At 42.2% G+C, this 18,648-nt stretch overlaps 1 protein-coding gene across 2 annotated transcripts in view; it reads left to right on the top strand.

The window, feature by feature from the left end:
• The first annotated feature begins 4,476 nt into the window (after positions 1-4,476).
• The window catches only part of FGL1 (fibrinogen like 1), a 38,819-nt gene continuing 24,647 nt past the window's right edge, over positions 4,477-18,648 (top strand). The window contains exons 1-3 of one of the 2 annotated variants that reach the window (XM_075258789.1): positions 4,477-4,597; positions 6,819-6,911; positions 17,540-17,612. In XM_075258789.1, coding sequence (XP_075114890.1) covers positions 17,550-17,612 — 63 coding nt within the window. In that variant the 5' untranslated portion in view covers positions 4,477-4,597; positions 6,819-6,911; positions 17,540-17,549. The remainder of the gene's footprint in view (positions 4,598-6,818; positions 6,912-17,539; positions 17,613-18,648) is intronic. The other variant, XM_075258788.1, reaches the window with a different exon arrangement.

Here is an 18,648-nt window from a genome sequence, read left to right as displayed (position 1 = left end):
GAATCCGGAGTCTTCTCCTTGAGGGGAGGATCCTGTTAGGAGTATTTAGGTTCTTTACTTTCTATTTTTCTTACCTGGGGAGTTTTTGGCTGCGCAGTGTCTGGGGTGGCATCCTGGCGCTGCGGGGTTGTCCTGTCGTGGGTATTGGTGCACACCTTCTGACTTGCATGCGCGCACTGCTGGTAGGCAGCTTTATCTCCTGGTTGATTAGTCTGTCCTCCCATTTGCACCTGGGAGGAGTGGTCTCTACTCTGTATTTAAACCCATGCCTCCCATGGTTCTGTGCTGAGTGTCGCTTTTACAGAGCTAGGCCTTAGCAGGAGGAGTAGGTGGTGTTCTGGGATAGAGGAAGTTCCGTGGTTGGTTTTTGGGAGGTTTGGGTGAACGAGTTGGTTTGTGTGTTTTCCCTTCTGTGTTCACCAATCCTCCCTCTGTGTATAATTGACTGTGTGAGTGAATTGCCTTATCCTTTGATTTCTACTCAGTTTCCCTGTGTTTGTTTCCTAGTGTAAGGTTCCTTCCCATATTGGTTTGGGGGAATCCTTTCCCACATTTTTCCTGTGTGCTGCTTGTGTTGTTAGTCAGCGCACACCCTTGTCAGTCCCTGTCAGTAGCAGCTTCACTTGTTCGTTAGGGGTGACCCCCTTTAGTCTCCAGTCCCTAGAGGTCTTATAGGGCATTCCTTCTCCCACTTCCCTCTAGGCCTACGGAATCAGTGAGAGAGGAGCTGTCGGGGTCAGGCTTAGCCTGAGTACAGCCGACCCACACCCGTGAGGCAGGGACCGGGATAGCTAGTGGGAGTAGTGCAGGGTGAGATTCCCTACTGCTATCCCTTAGCCCCTTTGCAGCTACCTGGACTGACATAACAGAAATGAATGGAAAGTGTCCGGCAGCCCTGCTGTAATGCCGGCGTGTACGGCTGTGATACACGCTGGCGTTCCGTAGTGTGAATGCACCCTTACGGTGCCTTTTATGTATGTATGGAAGCGGCACACAGACTTTGCCGCCGCTTCCATCCATATATAAGGCGCACCGGACTATAAGGCGCACTTACGATTTCTGAGGAAATCGTAGGTTTTTATGTGCGCCTTATAGTCCGGAAAATACGGTATTAGGCAACTTAATAAAAACCAAATCTCTCCCCATCTCACTTATTTTCACCAGGTAAACCAATATAACACCACAAAATTTAGAAATAAACATTTCTGACATTCAAAAACAAAAAAAAATCATTGACCAATATAGCCACCATACTTTACGATGACACTCTTCAGCCTTCCATCCATAGATTCTGTCAGTTGCTTGGTCTGGTTACGATCACCATTGCGTGCAGCAGCCACCACAACCTCCCAGACACTGTTCCGAGAGGTGGACTGTTTTCCCTCCCTGTAGATCTCACATTTTATGAGGGACCACAGGTTCTCTATGGGGTTCAGATCAGGTGAACAAGGGGGCCATGTCATTATTTTTTCTTCTTTTAGACCTTTACTGGCCCGCCATGCTGTGGAGTATTTGGATGCATATGATGGAGCATTGTCCTGCATGAAAATCATGTTGAACGATATCGACTTCCTTCTGTACCACTGCTTGAAGAAGGCGTCTTCCAGAAACTGGAAGTAGGTCTGGGAGTTGAGCTTCACTCCATCCTCAACCCAAAAAGGTCCCACAAGTTCATCTTTGATGATACCAACCTATACCAGTACCCCACCTCCACCTTGCTGGCGTCTCAGTCGGAGTGGAGCTCTCTGCGCTTTACTGATCCAGCCTTGGGCCCATCCATCTGGCCCATCAAGAGTCACTCTCATTTCATAAGTCCATAAAACCTTAGAAAAATCAGTCTTAAGATATTTCTTGGTCCAGTCTTGACGTTTTATCTTATGTTTCTTGTTCAAAGGTGGTGGTTTTTCAGTACCTTGGCCATGTCCCTGAGTATTGTACACCTTGTGCTTTTTGATACTCCAGTAACGTTGCTGCTCTGAGACATGGCAAAGCTGGTGGCAAATGGCATCTTGGCAGCTTCACACTTGATTCTCCTCAATTCATGTTATTTTGCGCCTTTTTTTGTCAATATGCTTTTTGCGACCCTGTTGGCTATTTGCCATGAAACGCTTGATTGCTCGGTGATCACGCTTCAAAAGTTTTGCAATTTCAAGACTGCTGCATCCCTCTGCAAGACATCTCACAATTTTGGACCTTTCAGAGTCCGTCAGATCTCTCTTCTGACCCATTTTGCCAAAGGAAAGGAAGTTGCCTAATAATTAAGCACAACTTATATAGGGTGTTGATGTCATTAGACCACACCCCTCCTCATTACAGAGATGCAAATCACCTGATTTATATAATTTGTAGTTGGCTTTCAAGTCTATATAGCTTAGAGTAGGACAACATGTATAAAAAAGATGATGTGATCAAAATACTTATTTGCCTAATAATTCTGCACACAGTGTAGTTTGGAAGTTGTAAATTGCATTACATACAGGGTGACCACTAGATGTCACTATAAAACAAATATTTGCCATTATTTAGGTTCAGACAATAATGGTCTTTGTAGCAATGCAGGTAGTAAATACACTGCTCAAAAAAAAAAAAAAGAGAACACTCAAATAACACATCCTAGATCTAAAAGAATGAAATATTCTCATTGAATATTTTGTTCTGTTCAAATTGAATGTGATAACAACAAAATCACACAAAAATTATCAATGGAAATCAAATGTATTAACCAATGTAGGCTTGGATTTGGAGTCACCCCCAAAATTAAAGTGGAAAAACACACTACAGGCTGATCCAACTTTGATGTAATGTCCTTAAAACATCTCAAAATGAGGCTGAGTAGTGTGTGTGGCCTCCACGTGCCTGTATGACCTCCCTACAAGGCCTGGGCATGCCGCTGATGAGATTGCGGATGGTCTCCTGAGGGATCTCCTCCCAGACATGGACTAAAGCATCTGCCAACTCCTGGATAGTCTGTGGTGCAACGTAATGTTAGTGGATGGAGCAAGACATGATGTTCCAGATGTGCTCAATAGGATTCAGGTCTGGGGAACGGGCTGGACAGTCCATAGCATCAGTGCCTTCATCTTGCAGGAACTGCTGACACACTCCAGCCACATGAGGTCTGGCATTGTCCTGCATTAGGAGGAACCCAGGGCCAAAAGCAGCATATGGTCTAACAAGGGGTCTCTGAGGTTCTCATCTCAGTACCTAATGGCAGTCAGGCTACCTCTGGCGAGCACATGGAGGGCTGTAAGAAATGCCACCCCCACCATTATTGCCCCACTGCCAAACAGATCATGCTGTAGGATGTTGTAGGCAGCAGATCGCTCTCCACGGCTTCTACAGACTCTGTCACGTCCATGTGTCACATGTGCTCAGTGTGAACCTGCTTTTATCTGTGAAGAGCACAGGGTGCCAGTGGCGAAGTTGCCAATCCTGGTATTCTGGGGCAAATGCCAAGCGTCCTGCACGGTATTGGGCTGTGAGCACAACCCCCATCTGTGGACATCGTGTCCTTATACCATCGTCATGGAGTCAGTTTCTAACCATTTGTGCAGACACATGCACATTTGTGGCCTGCTGGAGGTCATTTTCCAGGGCTCTGGCAGTTCTCCTCCTGTTCCTCCTTGCACAAAGGCAGAGGTAGCGGTCCTGCTGCTGGGTTGTTGCCCTCCTATGGCCCCCTCCACATCTCCTGTTGTACTGGCCTGTCTCCTGGTAGCGCCTCCAGCCTCTGGACACTACTGACCCCCTGAACAGAATACTGAACGCATTAAAAAGCAGTGAGCAATGAAAGCACACAGACCCCATAGACTATAATGCGGAGACAAAAGTACTTCAAGCACTGCTTTTCTCTCCACATGATTTGTCTGGACAACAAGCAGAAAACACACAGACCCCATTATAGTCTATGGGATCTGTGTGCTTTCATTATTCACCGCTTTTTAATGCATTCAGTATTCCATTTGGGGGGGGTTCCCATGCGGACTCTATGAACGGAATACGAACACAGATGTGAACCAGGCCTGAGTGTGGGCTTTTGCATTAGTTTCACTCTTAACACTGCAGCTTTGCAAGGGGGTGGCTTCCACCACACCACAGGGGTACCTAGATGCCATGACCAGAAATGTCCATACCTGGGGTTAAAAGTGTAAAGAACATATCCTGGCACTTTATATAATTATAATGCAGTGAACTGAAGAAAATATATAAGCGTCATCAAAATTCAGAGTTTCACTGTAATACTTGGAAGACAGAAAGTCCTTCCTGACTTCTTAGGACATGCTGCCTCCATTCACTTCACGATCATGTTTCACAACACTAGGAGGCCCCAATTCCCAGTAGTGTTTTAATAAATCTGTGTCCAGTTATTTCATCTGTCTTGGCTACATGACATGAGGCTAATATTGCATAACAGGATGCCTGAGCGCTCTGTCTATCCCATATATCGTCATAGTACAGTGATGTAGAAGCAGATCATTGGGTGGCTCTGTTACAAATAATTGTTCTTGGGAGGGAATAAAGACCAAGGATGTATTTATTGTAACAGCATACTGGATACATAGTTATAGCAGCACATCAGACAGGACTTCACAAACATGTAAGTATGGCGATATTATTTATATTTTCAATACTGTTCTATAATAATTCCTACTTTAACATCGTGTAAACTTCACTTCATAAGGTAAAAACCTTCAGGACACCCACACGTACATAAAATATTCAGTTATGGTCTCGCAAAAACCTATTTCAGTGATGGCAGGAACTGTATAGCCCATCATCATTTTATCAGCATATGGTGTGTTTTTGGCATGGTTGTCAGTGTATAATAGAACATTGTCACATGAGCTATTTATCTACTCCTTGTATTTACTCCATGTGTTAACAACTTGGTCTGCTCTGGCTTTTTAGACCAGATGTTCTCTCAAACAGTCAGGGAGATTTGCCTACCCAAAGTGCAGCAGAAGTTTGTCACAAACCGCAAAAAAAAGTTATGTTTTTTATGATTATTATGCATTTGGACACTTTTTTTGGTAAGAGCCATGAGCAATGACTGCTTATTTTTACCGCAATATGTCTATTTGAAGACTTATTTTATTGTTGGAGGAGTTGTTTTTTTCTTTGTTGTACCATATAATGTGTTGAAAAACATTTATAAAAAATTGTGGGGTGGAGTTAAAAAATAAATAAAATGCAATTGTTTTTCTATTCTATTTTATTTTAATATAGTTATATCCATTTTATTTTTAGAGCATTCACTATAAAGGACCCACTAACTTTTTTTCTCTTAGTATAACTATGGCGAAACCAAATTGATATAGTTTTGCGATGTTGTAATACTTTTATAAAACAAAAATATTTGTAAATGACTTTTTATATCTATAGACCTTTTATTTCTTTATTTTGGCTGTGCTGTGTAAGCGTTTACTTTTAGCAGGGTGAGCTGTAGTTATTATAAGATAAGATAAGATAATCCTTTAATAGTCCCACAGTGGGGAAATTTCAGCATGTTACAGCAGCATAGTAATACAGATACAGGATAATACACAGTAATATATTACGGAAGTAGACACACATATGCTGAGAAGAGAAGATATACTAGGAGTCCATAGCAGCTTAGGAACAGAAGAAGAAAGAAGGAAGACTTCATAATCATAATCATTAGTTCTCTGTGCGGAGTGCTCTTCGCTTGGTCTGATGTAGATTATACAGCCTGGTCGCGGTTGGAAGGAAGGACCTGCGATAGCGCTCCTTCTCACACTTGATGTGAAGCAATCGTCACTTACAGTGCTGTCAAGTCCCATCACGGTCTCATACATGGGGTGGGAGTTGTTCTCCCGCATGGTGTTCACCCTGGACAGTATCCTTCTGTCACCCACCACCTGTACTGGGTCCAAGGGGCTCCTCAGGACAGAGCTGGCCCTCCTGATCAGCCTGTCAAGTCTATTTCTGTCCCTGGCTGATATACTGCTCCCCCAGCAGGCCACGCCGAGAAAGATGGCTAAAGCAACCACAGAGTTGAAAAAGGCCCTAAGAAGTGGCCCCTGGACTCCGAAGGCCCTCAGCCTCCTGAGCAGGTAGAGTCTGCTGTGGCCCTTTCTGTGCAGCGCCTCCAGGTGATCAGCCCAGTCTAGTTTATTATTGAGGAGCACACCCAGATACTTATACTTATAAGCACCATTTTGTGATAGACATGTCTTTTTGATCCCTTTTTTTTAAGTCAAGGTGACCAAAAACAACAGTTCTGGCATTATTTTCTTAAGGAATGTTAGTTCCATTTACCATAAAGTTTTACGAACATGACACTCTAATAGTCATGTGAAGTTAAATATTATTGTACTCCAAAAGTTTAGAAATGTAATTTTGATGGTTACCAAATATAACGGTATCACTTCTACAAAACTTTTGTTTTTTCTAACAAATTTTTTTTATATCACATGCATTCTTTATGAATAACATGGTACTAGACAATTTTTTTTCTGTTCATCATTTTAATATTTCTTAGGTTTCCTTTAAATGATATTGTCATAAGAGAGTGGAGCTTTACATAGGATGGACATAAAGGGTTAACAATAGGAGTGCAGAGTGTAAATTTTCTCAAATGTTATTAAGATTGGATTGAATATATTTAATGCCGTACCACCCTGTCTGCTCACGTCATGCATTCTTCATTTGGCATACTATATGATTCGATTTGGTTTCTTGTTCTTGTTGCATTTTTTGGACTGTCCTGCTCACACTATGCTTTTATTGTATTCCCTGTAAATTTGGATAATCCAAAACATTCTTGGCCCCTGACTCATAGCAGTTCTGTGTTACAGCGTTGCTCAACTGAGCAGCACATCGGACAGAACTTGGAAAAACCAACACAAGACAGGAGTAAAGAAAGAAACAACAGCAAAGTCTGGCAGGGGGTAAGCTAGTTTTCTCTTTGCACTCTCAGGACTGCTTTGTACATTTGTCATAGAACGATTGTACATTGATAGGAGATATTCTAGTCTTGAAGCTTAACTCTTGGGTGTCTTGATGATTTAGAGGTTTCTATTACTACAGTGTAGTTTTATGCTGGCAGTGTACCTACATCATTCTAGAAATATATGTGTAAATGTAATATCTGAGTATAATATATACGACTTTACAATACATGAGAGTGTAATATTATGAAGTATCACTAATAGAAATGAGCGAGTACTGTTCGGATCAGCCGATCCGAACAGCACGCTCGCATAGAAATGAATGGACGTAACCGGCACGCGGGGGGTTAAGCGGCCGGCCGATGTCAAAGCGGAAGTACCAGGTGCATCCATTCATTTCTATGGAGGGTGCTGTTCGGATTGGCTGATCCGAACAGTACTCGCTCATCTCTAATCACTAATAATAAAAAAAATGCATTATCTTTGTCTATAGGTTTCTCAAAGCTTTTAAAAAAAGATATTTATATTTTTTTGTTTTCAAAACATTTTTGCTTAAAAAGGTTGTCTCCTCCTCAAAACAAGGAGCGGCAGATGTTTAGCTGATCACTGTGGCTGCAGCAGCAGCAGAAACTCCCAGAGATTAGTTATCTTTGCTGGTGGAAGCTATAAGCATCTGACACATCTGCAGCGACGACTGCTGGAGAAATTTAGTATTACAAGTGATACATGTTTATTTATAATAACATGGTTCTCTACTCTTAGGGCTAGTTCACACAGGGGCAAAGAGGCTGATTTGGACAGCGGATTTCACTTCAAAATCAGCCCCTTTACAATAGTGGTCTATGTAGACTGCTAGCAGAAAAAAAGAAGCAACATGACCTTTCATGTTTTCCACCTGAAGAAAGCAATAGAAGTGAATGGGAGGCGAAAAATGGCTAGCTCTTTTTTGAATAAAGCCTAGCTTTTTTTTGCAAAAAAGAACGACCGAAATAGCGAGGATTTTTTTCTGGTCCATTCACTTTACAGGAAGGGAAAACAGCCTGGCTTTTTTTTTGAAGCAGTTTAAAAAAAAAAAAGCTCCAAAAAAAAGCTCCTAAAAGAGTAGCAAGGTCCAAAAAAAAGCTTCCTAAATTAGGAAGCTTTTTTTTCAGGACCAAAATAAGCCACACGTAATTTACGTGTGAACTAGCCTTTAAAAAGGACCTTTCATAGTCCGGGGCACAGGCAGTTCTATATACTGCTGGAAAGCCGATAGTGCGCTGAATTCAGCGCACTGTTGGCTTTCCCCATCTGTGCCCCGTGTAAAGAACTATCGGTCCCGGTACCGTAGCTCTTTACAGTCAGAAGGGCGTTCCTGACAGTCAGTCAGGTACGTCCTTCTCCACAGCAGCGCCTATCGCGCTGTACAGTGTGAGAGGGGAGCTACGGTACCGGGACCGATAGCTCTTTACCCGGGTATATAGAACTAGCTGTGCCCCGGACCATGATAGGTCTTCTTTAATATCTTCCTGTATTCAGGGGGCATAATTTGAGGGGGTGCAGTCGCACCGGGGCACAGGAGTCTTAAGGGGCCCATAAGCGCTGGCATCAGTATTGAGATTGCAGCTTCCATCTGGCCCAAAAACCAAGGAGACCCACAGATTACCCTAACCACACTAAGGTTCATTAGCACCTATATCCATTACTATCAAGAATTCTCTGTAGGGATGAGGTGGGGGCCCTCGGACAGAAGATTGCACCAGAGCCCATAAAACTTTAGTTACGCCACTGCCTGTATTATCTGCCCTGAAAGGACAACTACTTTAATTTATAAAAGGGGTTTTCCTATTATTAACACTCCTCTCCTTTCTTGTGATCAATGGGGTTCCTAGTGGTTGGACCACCAGGGACTATGAGTGTGCTGTGTAGGGCTGTGGAGTCAGCAGGCCACATCACCTACTCCAACTCCTCTCTTTTCCCACAGCCAGTGATTAATAAATAATAATAACTTTATTAATATAGCGCCAACATATTACGTACCACTTTACAAATCAGAGGACACATGAGCAGACAATATGAGAAATTACATTGTGACAAAGAAATAAACATATCAAACTGTAGGAGTGAGGGCCATGCTCGCAAGAGCTTACAATCTATAAGGAGGTAGGGGGACACAAGAGGTCAGAGGGCTTGTTTGCTAAAATAGTCAAATTCCTATGAAAGTAAATATGCAACAAACTATGCATAAATCATTTTAATTTTAATCATTTTTAATTTGAAGCCGGAGGTAGAGTCCAAAATCAAAAGTCCTGACTCCAAATTCACTGCCCTGGTTCCCTGTGAATAGAGCAGTGGTGTTCTCTCCTGGTAACTGCTTGTTTCACTTCTATGTAAGGCCCAGTTCACATCTGCGTTCGGGATTCTGTTCGGGGAGTCCGCTCGGGAACCGCCCCAAACTGAAACGTATACGCATTAAAAAGCAGCTACCTAAGGAAACCCACGGACCCCATACACTATAATGGGGTCCGTGTGTTTTCTGCTCAGTTTTCGCAGCTCCCGGCTGATTTAAAAGTTAAAACGGTTGTCCATTTTTGCCTGGACAACTCCTTTAATGATTTTTGTGTCCTACTGTAGAAAGACCAGAGAGGAGAATGAATCACTTAACTGAATCCTATACAGATGATAGTGAAGAGCAGGCTTGATTATAGGGAGGGCTCCTGCAACACATAGCTTGGGTCATCCACCATCCAGGAGGACCTAGGTGGCCTCTACCAAAGGTACAACATCTCTTTTGAATGTAGGAATCGGATAAAACTACTGGGGTATCAGAGGTAGCACCTGCCACAGGGCCCAGGATATTAGTGGGCCTGGCGGCAGCCGCTGCCGGTTTATTGTTTTTTTTTAATAGGCCGTTACCTGCTAAAGTAACTCCAGCAGGTAATGGACCCTATTTACTTACCAATCCTGGCTCCTGCTCACAGCTGCCTGCGTTTCCCCTTCTGTGGAGGCGGCTGTGAGCAGGTGTCGGGACCGGTAAGTGAGACTGCTGGCCTGCGATCCCCAAAAACACTATCATTATACTCTGAAAAGACTCCAGAGTATAAAATTTGTTCATGGGTGGTACACATTGGGGCATAATACTGTGTGCAGGGGCCACCATGGAGCATAATACCGTGTGCAGTGGCCGCTATGGGGCAATAATACAGTGTGCAGGAACCACTATGGGGCATAACAGTGAGTGCAGGAATGCTAGGGGGAAATAGGCAGTCTAGGTCTTCGGGAAAGGGGGGGGGGTTGGTCAAGGGAGTGCTCCTTGTCAAAAGGTTGCCACAGGGCCCTGCCATTCCTAGTTATGCTACTGGAAGGAGTCTAAGTTAAGTTTGCGGTTTGGTCTAAAATTACTTAGGAGTCTGGTTTGGGGTCTGAGTTCATTTTTAAGTGTAAATAGATTTTGGGGTTTAGGGCACATGAAAAAAAAAACATTTCTTTTGCTTTTTTCTCTTGGTTTGTTTCTGATATTTATTCATATTATATATACATTTATTCATATATATTCATTTGTCTCTTGTTTCTGCCTCTGATGTGACCTGATCTGAACTGAACCTTGGCTTTAGGCCGGGTTCACACGGAGTACGCCACGTACGCCGCGTGACCCTTTGCGTGCCGTACACGCTCCCATTGAGTTCAATGGGAGCGGGGATCGTATGCGCCGCGCTAATTTGCGGCCGTGCATTTATTCACGGCCGCAAACTAGCGCGGCGCATACGCTCCCCACTCCCATTGAACTCAATGGGAGCGTGTACGGCACGCAAAGGGTCACGCGGCGTCTACGTGCCAAATCTCGCGGCACGTAACTCCGTGTGAACCCGGCCTTATATTGAATATTTATTTTTTTGTCTCCTGATTTTACCTCTGATGTGACCTTTTGGTATTGACCATTCGCCTGGACATTTATTCTCCTGTTTCAAATCTGCCCTGTAAATTAATTATAGGTTCTGGATTTGGTTTCTGGTGGTGGTAATTCAGACCCCTCAAACTTCAGCCACTCCATCTTTCCTTGATGCTAGTGCTTGTGAAGGCTTAGGGCTCATTCACATCTGCGCCCCAGGTCTCCGCTTTCAGGTTTCCATTTCCTGCCCAAAACAGGGCAAGTGACGGAAACCTGCCGGCATTTTTCAAACCTATTCATTTGAATGGGTTTGAAAAGTGTCTGGCCGTGAGCGCCGGTGAGCGTTTTATGCTCTCCGCGGCTAAACGGTTTTTTTTTTTTTAACTGAACACAGAGTCAGACATTTGTGTCCGGTTTTTAAAAAAAACGGTTTCGCCGCGGAGAGCATAAAACGCTCACAGACGGACTCGGCATGACAGGTTTCCGTCTTCTGCATTCAGAAGACGGAAACTGAAAGCGGAGACCTGAACGCTGGTGTGAACCCAGCGTTAGCATGTCTAGGCCTACGTCTCAGTCTTGTCTAATATTTAAGCAGCTAGTTGTAGTGTTCTTTGTTATGAGCTAGATTCTGCTCTTTACTGACATTTGCTCCTGGAATTCTAACATAAGGGAGGGTTCACACTTGCGCCCGATTTCCGCTTTGCAGGTTTCAGTCTTCTGCCTGAGAAACTGGACAGGAGACGGAAAACGGCAGTCAGTTTTCAAAACCATTAATTTGAATGGGTTTGCAAAGTGTCCACCCGTGAGTGTTTTCTGCCTCTCCGCGGCGAAACCATTTTTAAAAAAACAAACAAACAACAAAACAACGGTTTCGCCGTGGAAACCAGAAGACGCTCATGGGCGAACACTGACTACCGGGTTTCCATCTCCTGTCTAGTTTCTCGGGCAGAAGACGGAAACCCACATAACGGAGACCGGGTGCAGATGTGAACCTGCCCTCACACTGTGAGCTCACTGCAGGGAATCTGAAGGGCAGCTCCCACCCCCCTAACTACCCAGATATTGTGATTGCTATTGATAACTGAAGCAGAAGTGTTCTTCTGCCAGAGTCTGAGTATTTTCCAACACCCGCAGTTCAGGGGCATTCACATGTAGTAACGCAGAGCTGATTCTGGCACGATAACTAGCCTAAGATTCAGCGCTGCAAAACAGAATCCCATTGACTTCAATGGGTTCTGTTTAACGCACGTAACACATTGAAATCAATGGGAGGCTTTTTAACCCATTGATTTCAATGTGTTACATGCGTTAAACAGAACCCATTGAAGTCAATGGGATTCTGTTTTGCAGCGCTGAATCTTAGGCTAGTTATCGTGCCAGAATCAGCGCCATTTTTCTCCGTGTGAATGCCCCCTTATCCCAGGTCCTTCCTTTATTATACAGATGAAACCTGGCAGAAGTGAAGTAGCAGGCACATTTCCAGTGCTGTACTATTATGACACTGAGCATTAATAATGCTCTCAGCACAACGCAATATTATGTTACAGAACAATAAGCAGCTGAACTAGATATTTATCTATTTTCATAAAAGTTTGTAAAAATTAGGGTGCCAGAACATCTTAATGGTATTGTGCCACATTAACAAGTTGCTGCCCTGTTTTTAGGTCTGAAACCACGCACTTCACTTGTAGAAGCCAAGTTTCCAAAAATTATATAGAAAACTGGCACTTTATGGTAAAACTATGCCACTACAGCATGTAGTGGTCCAGTCCCATAAATTAAAAAAAAAAAAAAACTGCTTATAATTTTAGAAAATAATAAAAGATGTAAAACTCACCGTAGTGATCCCCTGACCCTCATATTCCAATGCAATCTATGTCCCCTGCCCTGTTCTTCCTGCTCCTACAATGGACATGTTACCATTACTGGCCATGCTGGTGAACTCTATGTGGCTTACATTTCACTGCTACAGTCAGTTTTCACCTGAATTTTATTAAATATAGGTCACAGGACAACCTATTTAATCTTACAAATACAAATGTCAAAATGTTCAGTAAGCTAGGACAATACATCATGATTCGTTTTGTAACTACAGTATATACAGGTAGTATCTAGTTTTTATATCTCATTTTAAAAATATTGAGAAATTTGATTACAAAATTGCATACAAATTTTGCAACATAAAAAAATCTCAAATTCAAAAGAAAATGACTAATTGTCATAAAATGAAATACATGTCGAAACTTGATCAACCATGAAAGTTCTATAGAAATGCTATAATTCCGAGTTAACGTCTTACCTCAGACCATGTGTTAGCCACTTGAGTCCTAGAAGAAACACACTGTGGTCTAACAATGACGTCTGAAACTTGACTATTGCAAAATTAACTTTAATAGAAATCATATGTGTTTGGAGAAGACCACACCCACATGATTTGGCCCAGGTGTCGCTACTCTTCTGTTGGATACCAGACCAGCATAGCAGCCATCTCTCATGGGCAAGGGTGGTGTGTCTAATGTGTGACTTAGTTTATAAGGAGTGTTTTATAGTATTTGCCTTTCCAGATGTCCCTTATTATTGTTCATTGGCACACAGAATGGTTTCTGTTGTCAAATGTAACATTATATTGTACATAAGGACTTAGTACACAATGTTGTTGATTTTTTTAGTTCATATATTTGGGGAAAAAGAGATACTGCATATACTTGAGTATAAGCTGAGATTTTCAGCACAGTTTTTGTGCTGAAAAAAAACAAACCCTTGGCTTATACTAGAGTCAAGCAAAAAATAAATAAATTAATTATTATTATTATTTTTCTTGGGGGGGGGGGGGGTCTATGACCAACCGCAATAGTAATGTATAGAATTTCCCATAAAATAGTGGAAAAAAAGCTTTAAAAAATATAATAAAAAGTAAAATAAATAAAATTTCTAAATCCTTCCTTTCCTTAGAATACATATAAAAGTAGAAAATGACTGTGGAACACAAACACATTAGGTATCCTGTGTCTACTGAATATAGGGTATCTGCAGTGCTCCTGTTCCGTCGGGAAGGGGTTAATAGGAGCACTGCAGATACCCTATATTCAGCCAGGCTGAATTCCAAGGTGGGGAAAAAAAAAAACAGTCCTCAAGCTCAGGGAAGGGGCAGACAGACAACCAAAACACCCCCTCACCTTTCTCAGCTACCAGCAACTACTGCACACAAAAACTCCGACCATTTTAATTTTTGAAATTTTTCCGTAGCTGCTGCATTTCCCCCCATCAGCTTATACTCGTGTCAATAAGTTTTCCCAGTTTTTTTCGGTAAAACTAGGGGCCTCGGCTTATATTTGGGTCGGCTTGTACTCGCGTATATATGGTAATCCCAAAAACTTTTAGTAATTTTTTATTTCTTTATTTTTTATTATTTTTAATTTGCTCTCAGCACAGTGGCTCATTGGTTGAATGTGCAGCCTTGCACCGCTGGAGTCCTGAGGTCGAATCCTGCCTACATGTGCAAGGAGTTTGTATGTATGGTTTTACTCCGGATACTCCAGTTTTCTCCCACACTCCACACACATACTGATAGGGAATGTAGATTGTGAACCCTATATGTCACAGTGACTGTCTGTAAAGTGCTGTGGAATATGATGGCGCTATATAAGTAAGCAAAATAGGTAAATAAATTAATCTTAATGGGAGGATTCACATAGAATACCTTAAAGGGGTATTCCCACGTCGCATACTCACCAGTCTTCACTGCTGTAAAATCTTCTTTCTTCCTGGTTTCTTGTGTCATTTGGTGGGCGGGGTTTCACGTGCAACCTGCTGTTTAGCTCCGCCTCAAAATTACAGTGTAGCTCCGCCCACCACATAGTGTGATCCTTTGGGGCCGCTGAAGGGCCTGTGATGTCATTAAAGGTCCTCAAACAACACTATATGCACAATATTGGACTATGAAGTACAGGCAGGAGCAACTCCATTCTGTGTTACATCCAGAGACTGCCTGTCTCTGTAATTGAATTAGCTAGCCTGATAACTAGGAGAACAGAAGACGAGTTCAGAAATGAAAGCAGCTCCTCTCCCCTATCTGATAGCAGGGAGCTAGGTCACGTGGTGTAGACACAGGAATAGCTAGAATCACAGGCTCGCTCCCGTGCACTTAGCCCCTCCTCCCTCCCCTTTGAGAGCAGCAGATACATCACTTGACTTTTGAGCAGATAAGTCAAGGGCTGTGTCAACAATGAATTGAATAAAGTAAGATAGTGGACAAACAAAGCAGTTTTGCTGAAGCAGTGTATTTAGGAAAAGTCTTAAATCCACATTAACAAGCAGTATAGATAGGATCCTTGTGATGAGACAACCCCTTTAACGTGTAAGTGTCCACCTACGCAGATGCAGGCTTCAACATTAGGGTCCAGCATTTCTTGTGAGATTTTAAGAATGGTGTTTATGTAGATTATGTAGATTCATGTAGAAAAGTTATAGTTTTATTCTGTTGGATCCCTGAAAGTAACTCCCAGTAAGTAACTATATGGTACCATCTACTTACCTCCATGGTTTATGGCCTTGGAACATGAGACTTGTGGTACATTCATGGAGAGCAGCAAAGGACAGCATTTATATCTGATAAAATAAAGAAAATCTATTAGAAGTGGGGACGTTTTCTAATATTATTATAATCTCCTTTCATGTGTTATATCACCCCTGTGACATGACAGAAAGATAACTGCTACAAATCACACTTTTTCTTCTTGTGGCTCCTTCAGGACTCTTTATAAAGTCACATTAATCTAAATATCCTTCTAGGTCGGATATTCTAGTATACAGTCATGGCCAAAAGTTTTGAGAATGATACAAATATTAATTTTTAGAAAGTCTACTGCTTCAGTTTTTCTAATGGCAATTTGCATATACTCCAGAATGTTATAAAGAGTGATCAGCTTAACAGCAATTACTTGCAAAGTCAATATTTGCCTAGAAAATGAACTTTATCCCCCAATACACATTTCAACATCATTGCAGCCCTGCCTTAAAAGGACCAGCTAACATCGTTTCAGTGATTGCTCCATTAACACAGGTGTGGGTGTTGATGAGGACAGGGCTGGAGATCAATCTGTCATGATTAAGTAAGAATGACACCACTGGACACTTTAAAAGGAGGCTGGTGCTTGGCATCATTGTTTCTCTTCTGTTAACCATGGTTATGTCTAAAGAAACACGTGCAGTCATCATTACACTGCACAAAAATGGCCTAACAGGGAAGAGTATCGAAGCTAGAAAGATTGCACCTCAGTCAACAATCTATCGCATCATCAAGAACTTCAAGGAGAGAGGTTCCATTGTTGGCAAAAAGGCTCCAGGGCGCCCAAGAAAGACCAGCAAGTGCTCGGGATCGGGCTACCAGCAGTGCAGAGCTTGCTCAGGAATGGCAGCAGGCAGGTGTGAGTGCATCTGCACGCACTGTGAGGCGGAGACTCTTGGAGCAAGGCCTGGTCTCAAGGAGGGCAGCAAAGAAGCCACTTCTCTCCAGAAAAAACATCAGGGACAGACTGATATTCTGCAAAAGGTACAGGGAGTGGACTGCTGAGGACTGGGGTAAAGTCATTTTCTCTGATTAATCCCCTTTTCGATTGTTTGGGACATCTGGAAAACAGCTTATTCGGAGAAGACGAGGTGAGCGCTATCACCAGTCTTGTCTCATGCCAACTGTAAAGCATCCTGAAACCATTCATGTGTGGGGTTGCTTCTCAGCCAAGGGAATCGGCTCTCTCACAGTTTTGCCTAAAAACACAGCCATGAATAAAGAATGGCACCAGAATGTCCTCCAAGATCAACGTCTCCCAACCGTCCAAGAGCAGTTTGGCCATCAACAATGCCTTTTCCAGCATGATGGAGCACCTTGCCATAAAGCAAAGGTGATAACTAAATGGCTCAGGGAACAAAACATAGAGATTTTGGGTCCATGGCCTGAAAACTCCCCAGATCTTAATCCCATTGAGAACTTGTGGTCAATCATCAAGAGACGGGTGGACAAACAAAGACCTACAAATTCTGACAAAATGCAAGCATTGATTGTGCAAGAATGGACTGCTATCAGTCAGGATTTGGTCCAGAAGTTGATTGAGAGCATGCCAGGGAGAATTGCAGAGGTCCTGAAGAAGAAGGGTCAACACTGCAAATATTGACTTGCTGCATTAACTCATTCTAACTGTCAATATAAGCTTTTGTTACTCATAATATGATTGCAATTCTATTTCTGTATGTGATAAAAACATCTGACAAACACACATAAAAACCAGAGGGCAGCAGATCATGTGAAAATTTTTTGATTTGTGTCATTCTCAAAACTTTTGGCCATGACTGTAGACTATGGACTATTGAAAGTGTTCCTGATATTGACAATGTGTACATGGAGTACACTGAATGACTTGTTGAAAGCAAACATATCATAGGTTATGGGGACTAAAGTTTTTGGGATAGGAAATGAGCCCAATTGTCTTATTTGGAAATGGAATTTTTTCCTTGAATATCGAAACTGGGTCCACTTTATGGCCTTCTTCTGGATCCATTTGGTAGGATTATACTTTGTATTTGATGGAATTGTGTCTTTATTCAACCTCTTCAACCATGTTACTTCTATGTTACTGTTCTTGATTATTTCCATCATGAATACATTTGATTATATGTTTTCTTAAGGTGAGTTTATATATAATTATCATCATTTTTGACTAATATTGCATCACTAATATGCTTCATTGTTTTCTTATCTTCCCAGGTTTGTCACGATGAAGAACTCCCTTTTGTGTTATGTCGTATTCATTAGTATACTCTTTGCTCTTCCAGCAATGGTAAGATGTGTGTTTGGGTGAACTACTTGGCATTATGGCATTAAAGGATAATTTGGGTAGATTGGAACCAGCTCTCATTTTTCAGTGATGCTTTCAAAATAAAATCAAGGGGAAATTCTTCATTTTTGTGTTACACCATTTTTTGATACATTTCCCCAACTGTATCCCTGATCCTATGAGCATTCCGATTAATAAATGGAAAGATATCTCCAGCAGGGGTGTAGTTATAAAGTATGCAGTGGTAGCAGTTTCTACTTGGTCCTAGACCAGTGGTGTAACTAAAGTCTTGAGGGCCCAGGTGATACCTTTTTTTGGGGCCCCTTACCTTATCCCTACAGTGAATTCTTGATAGTGATGGTTACGGGTGCTAAGGAGTTTAATCCACCTTAGTGTGGTTAGGGTAATCTGTGGGTATCATTGGCTTATGGGCCCCCTCAATACTGATGCCAGTGCTTATGGACCCCCTAATGCTCCTGGGCCCCCGATGCAACTGCACCCTCCGCACCCCCTCAAGTTACATCCCAGTCCTGGACTCTGAGAGGTTCCTCTGCCACATAAAATATAGCATTGTTCTAAATGGCACAAGGTAGATAGGGGCCCCATTATAAATTTTGCACTGAGGCTCAACAGCTTCAAGTTACGCCCCTGATCTGGATCTGGATATGCTGCATATGTAATTTACCATTTATTACAATAAATAGATCATCTTTCATTACTCAGAACTTTTTTATGCAGATAAACTATTTTACTAAAAAAGATTAATAAGTTGTGATAATATTTTTTCCATGTGGCACGTATTTATTTAACTTCCCAATTGATGCAATACAGTTTGTCGACACCGATAGTCTGTGTACTTCCTCATTCTCTGTTTTGAAGTTTTTGGCTTTGTACCATTTGCACATCTGCTCTGTATTCCTGAGAAGTAGCTTATTTCAAAAGTCGCCATATTTTTGTACCGTCTGTTTTTAATCAGGAATTGTATAAGTCACAGAGTTTACATAAAAATGTTCATGTGGCATAGATTTTATCGTGTAAT

The sequence above is a fragment of the Leptodactylus fuscus genome, chromosome 1 (assembly GCF_031893055.1).
Source record: "Leptodactylus fuscus isolate aLepFus1 chromosome 1, aLepFus1.hap2, whole genome shotgun sequence".
Lineage (NCBI taxonomy): Eukaryota > Metazoa > Chordata > Amphibia > Anura > Leptodactylidae > Leptodactylus > Leptodactylus fuscus.
The sequence above is the reverse complement of the archived record's forward strand: the minus strand, read 5'-3'. Positions and strand labels throughout refer to the sequence as shown.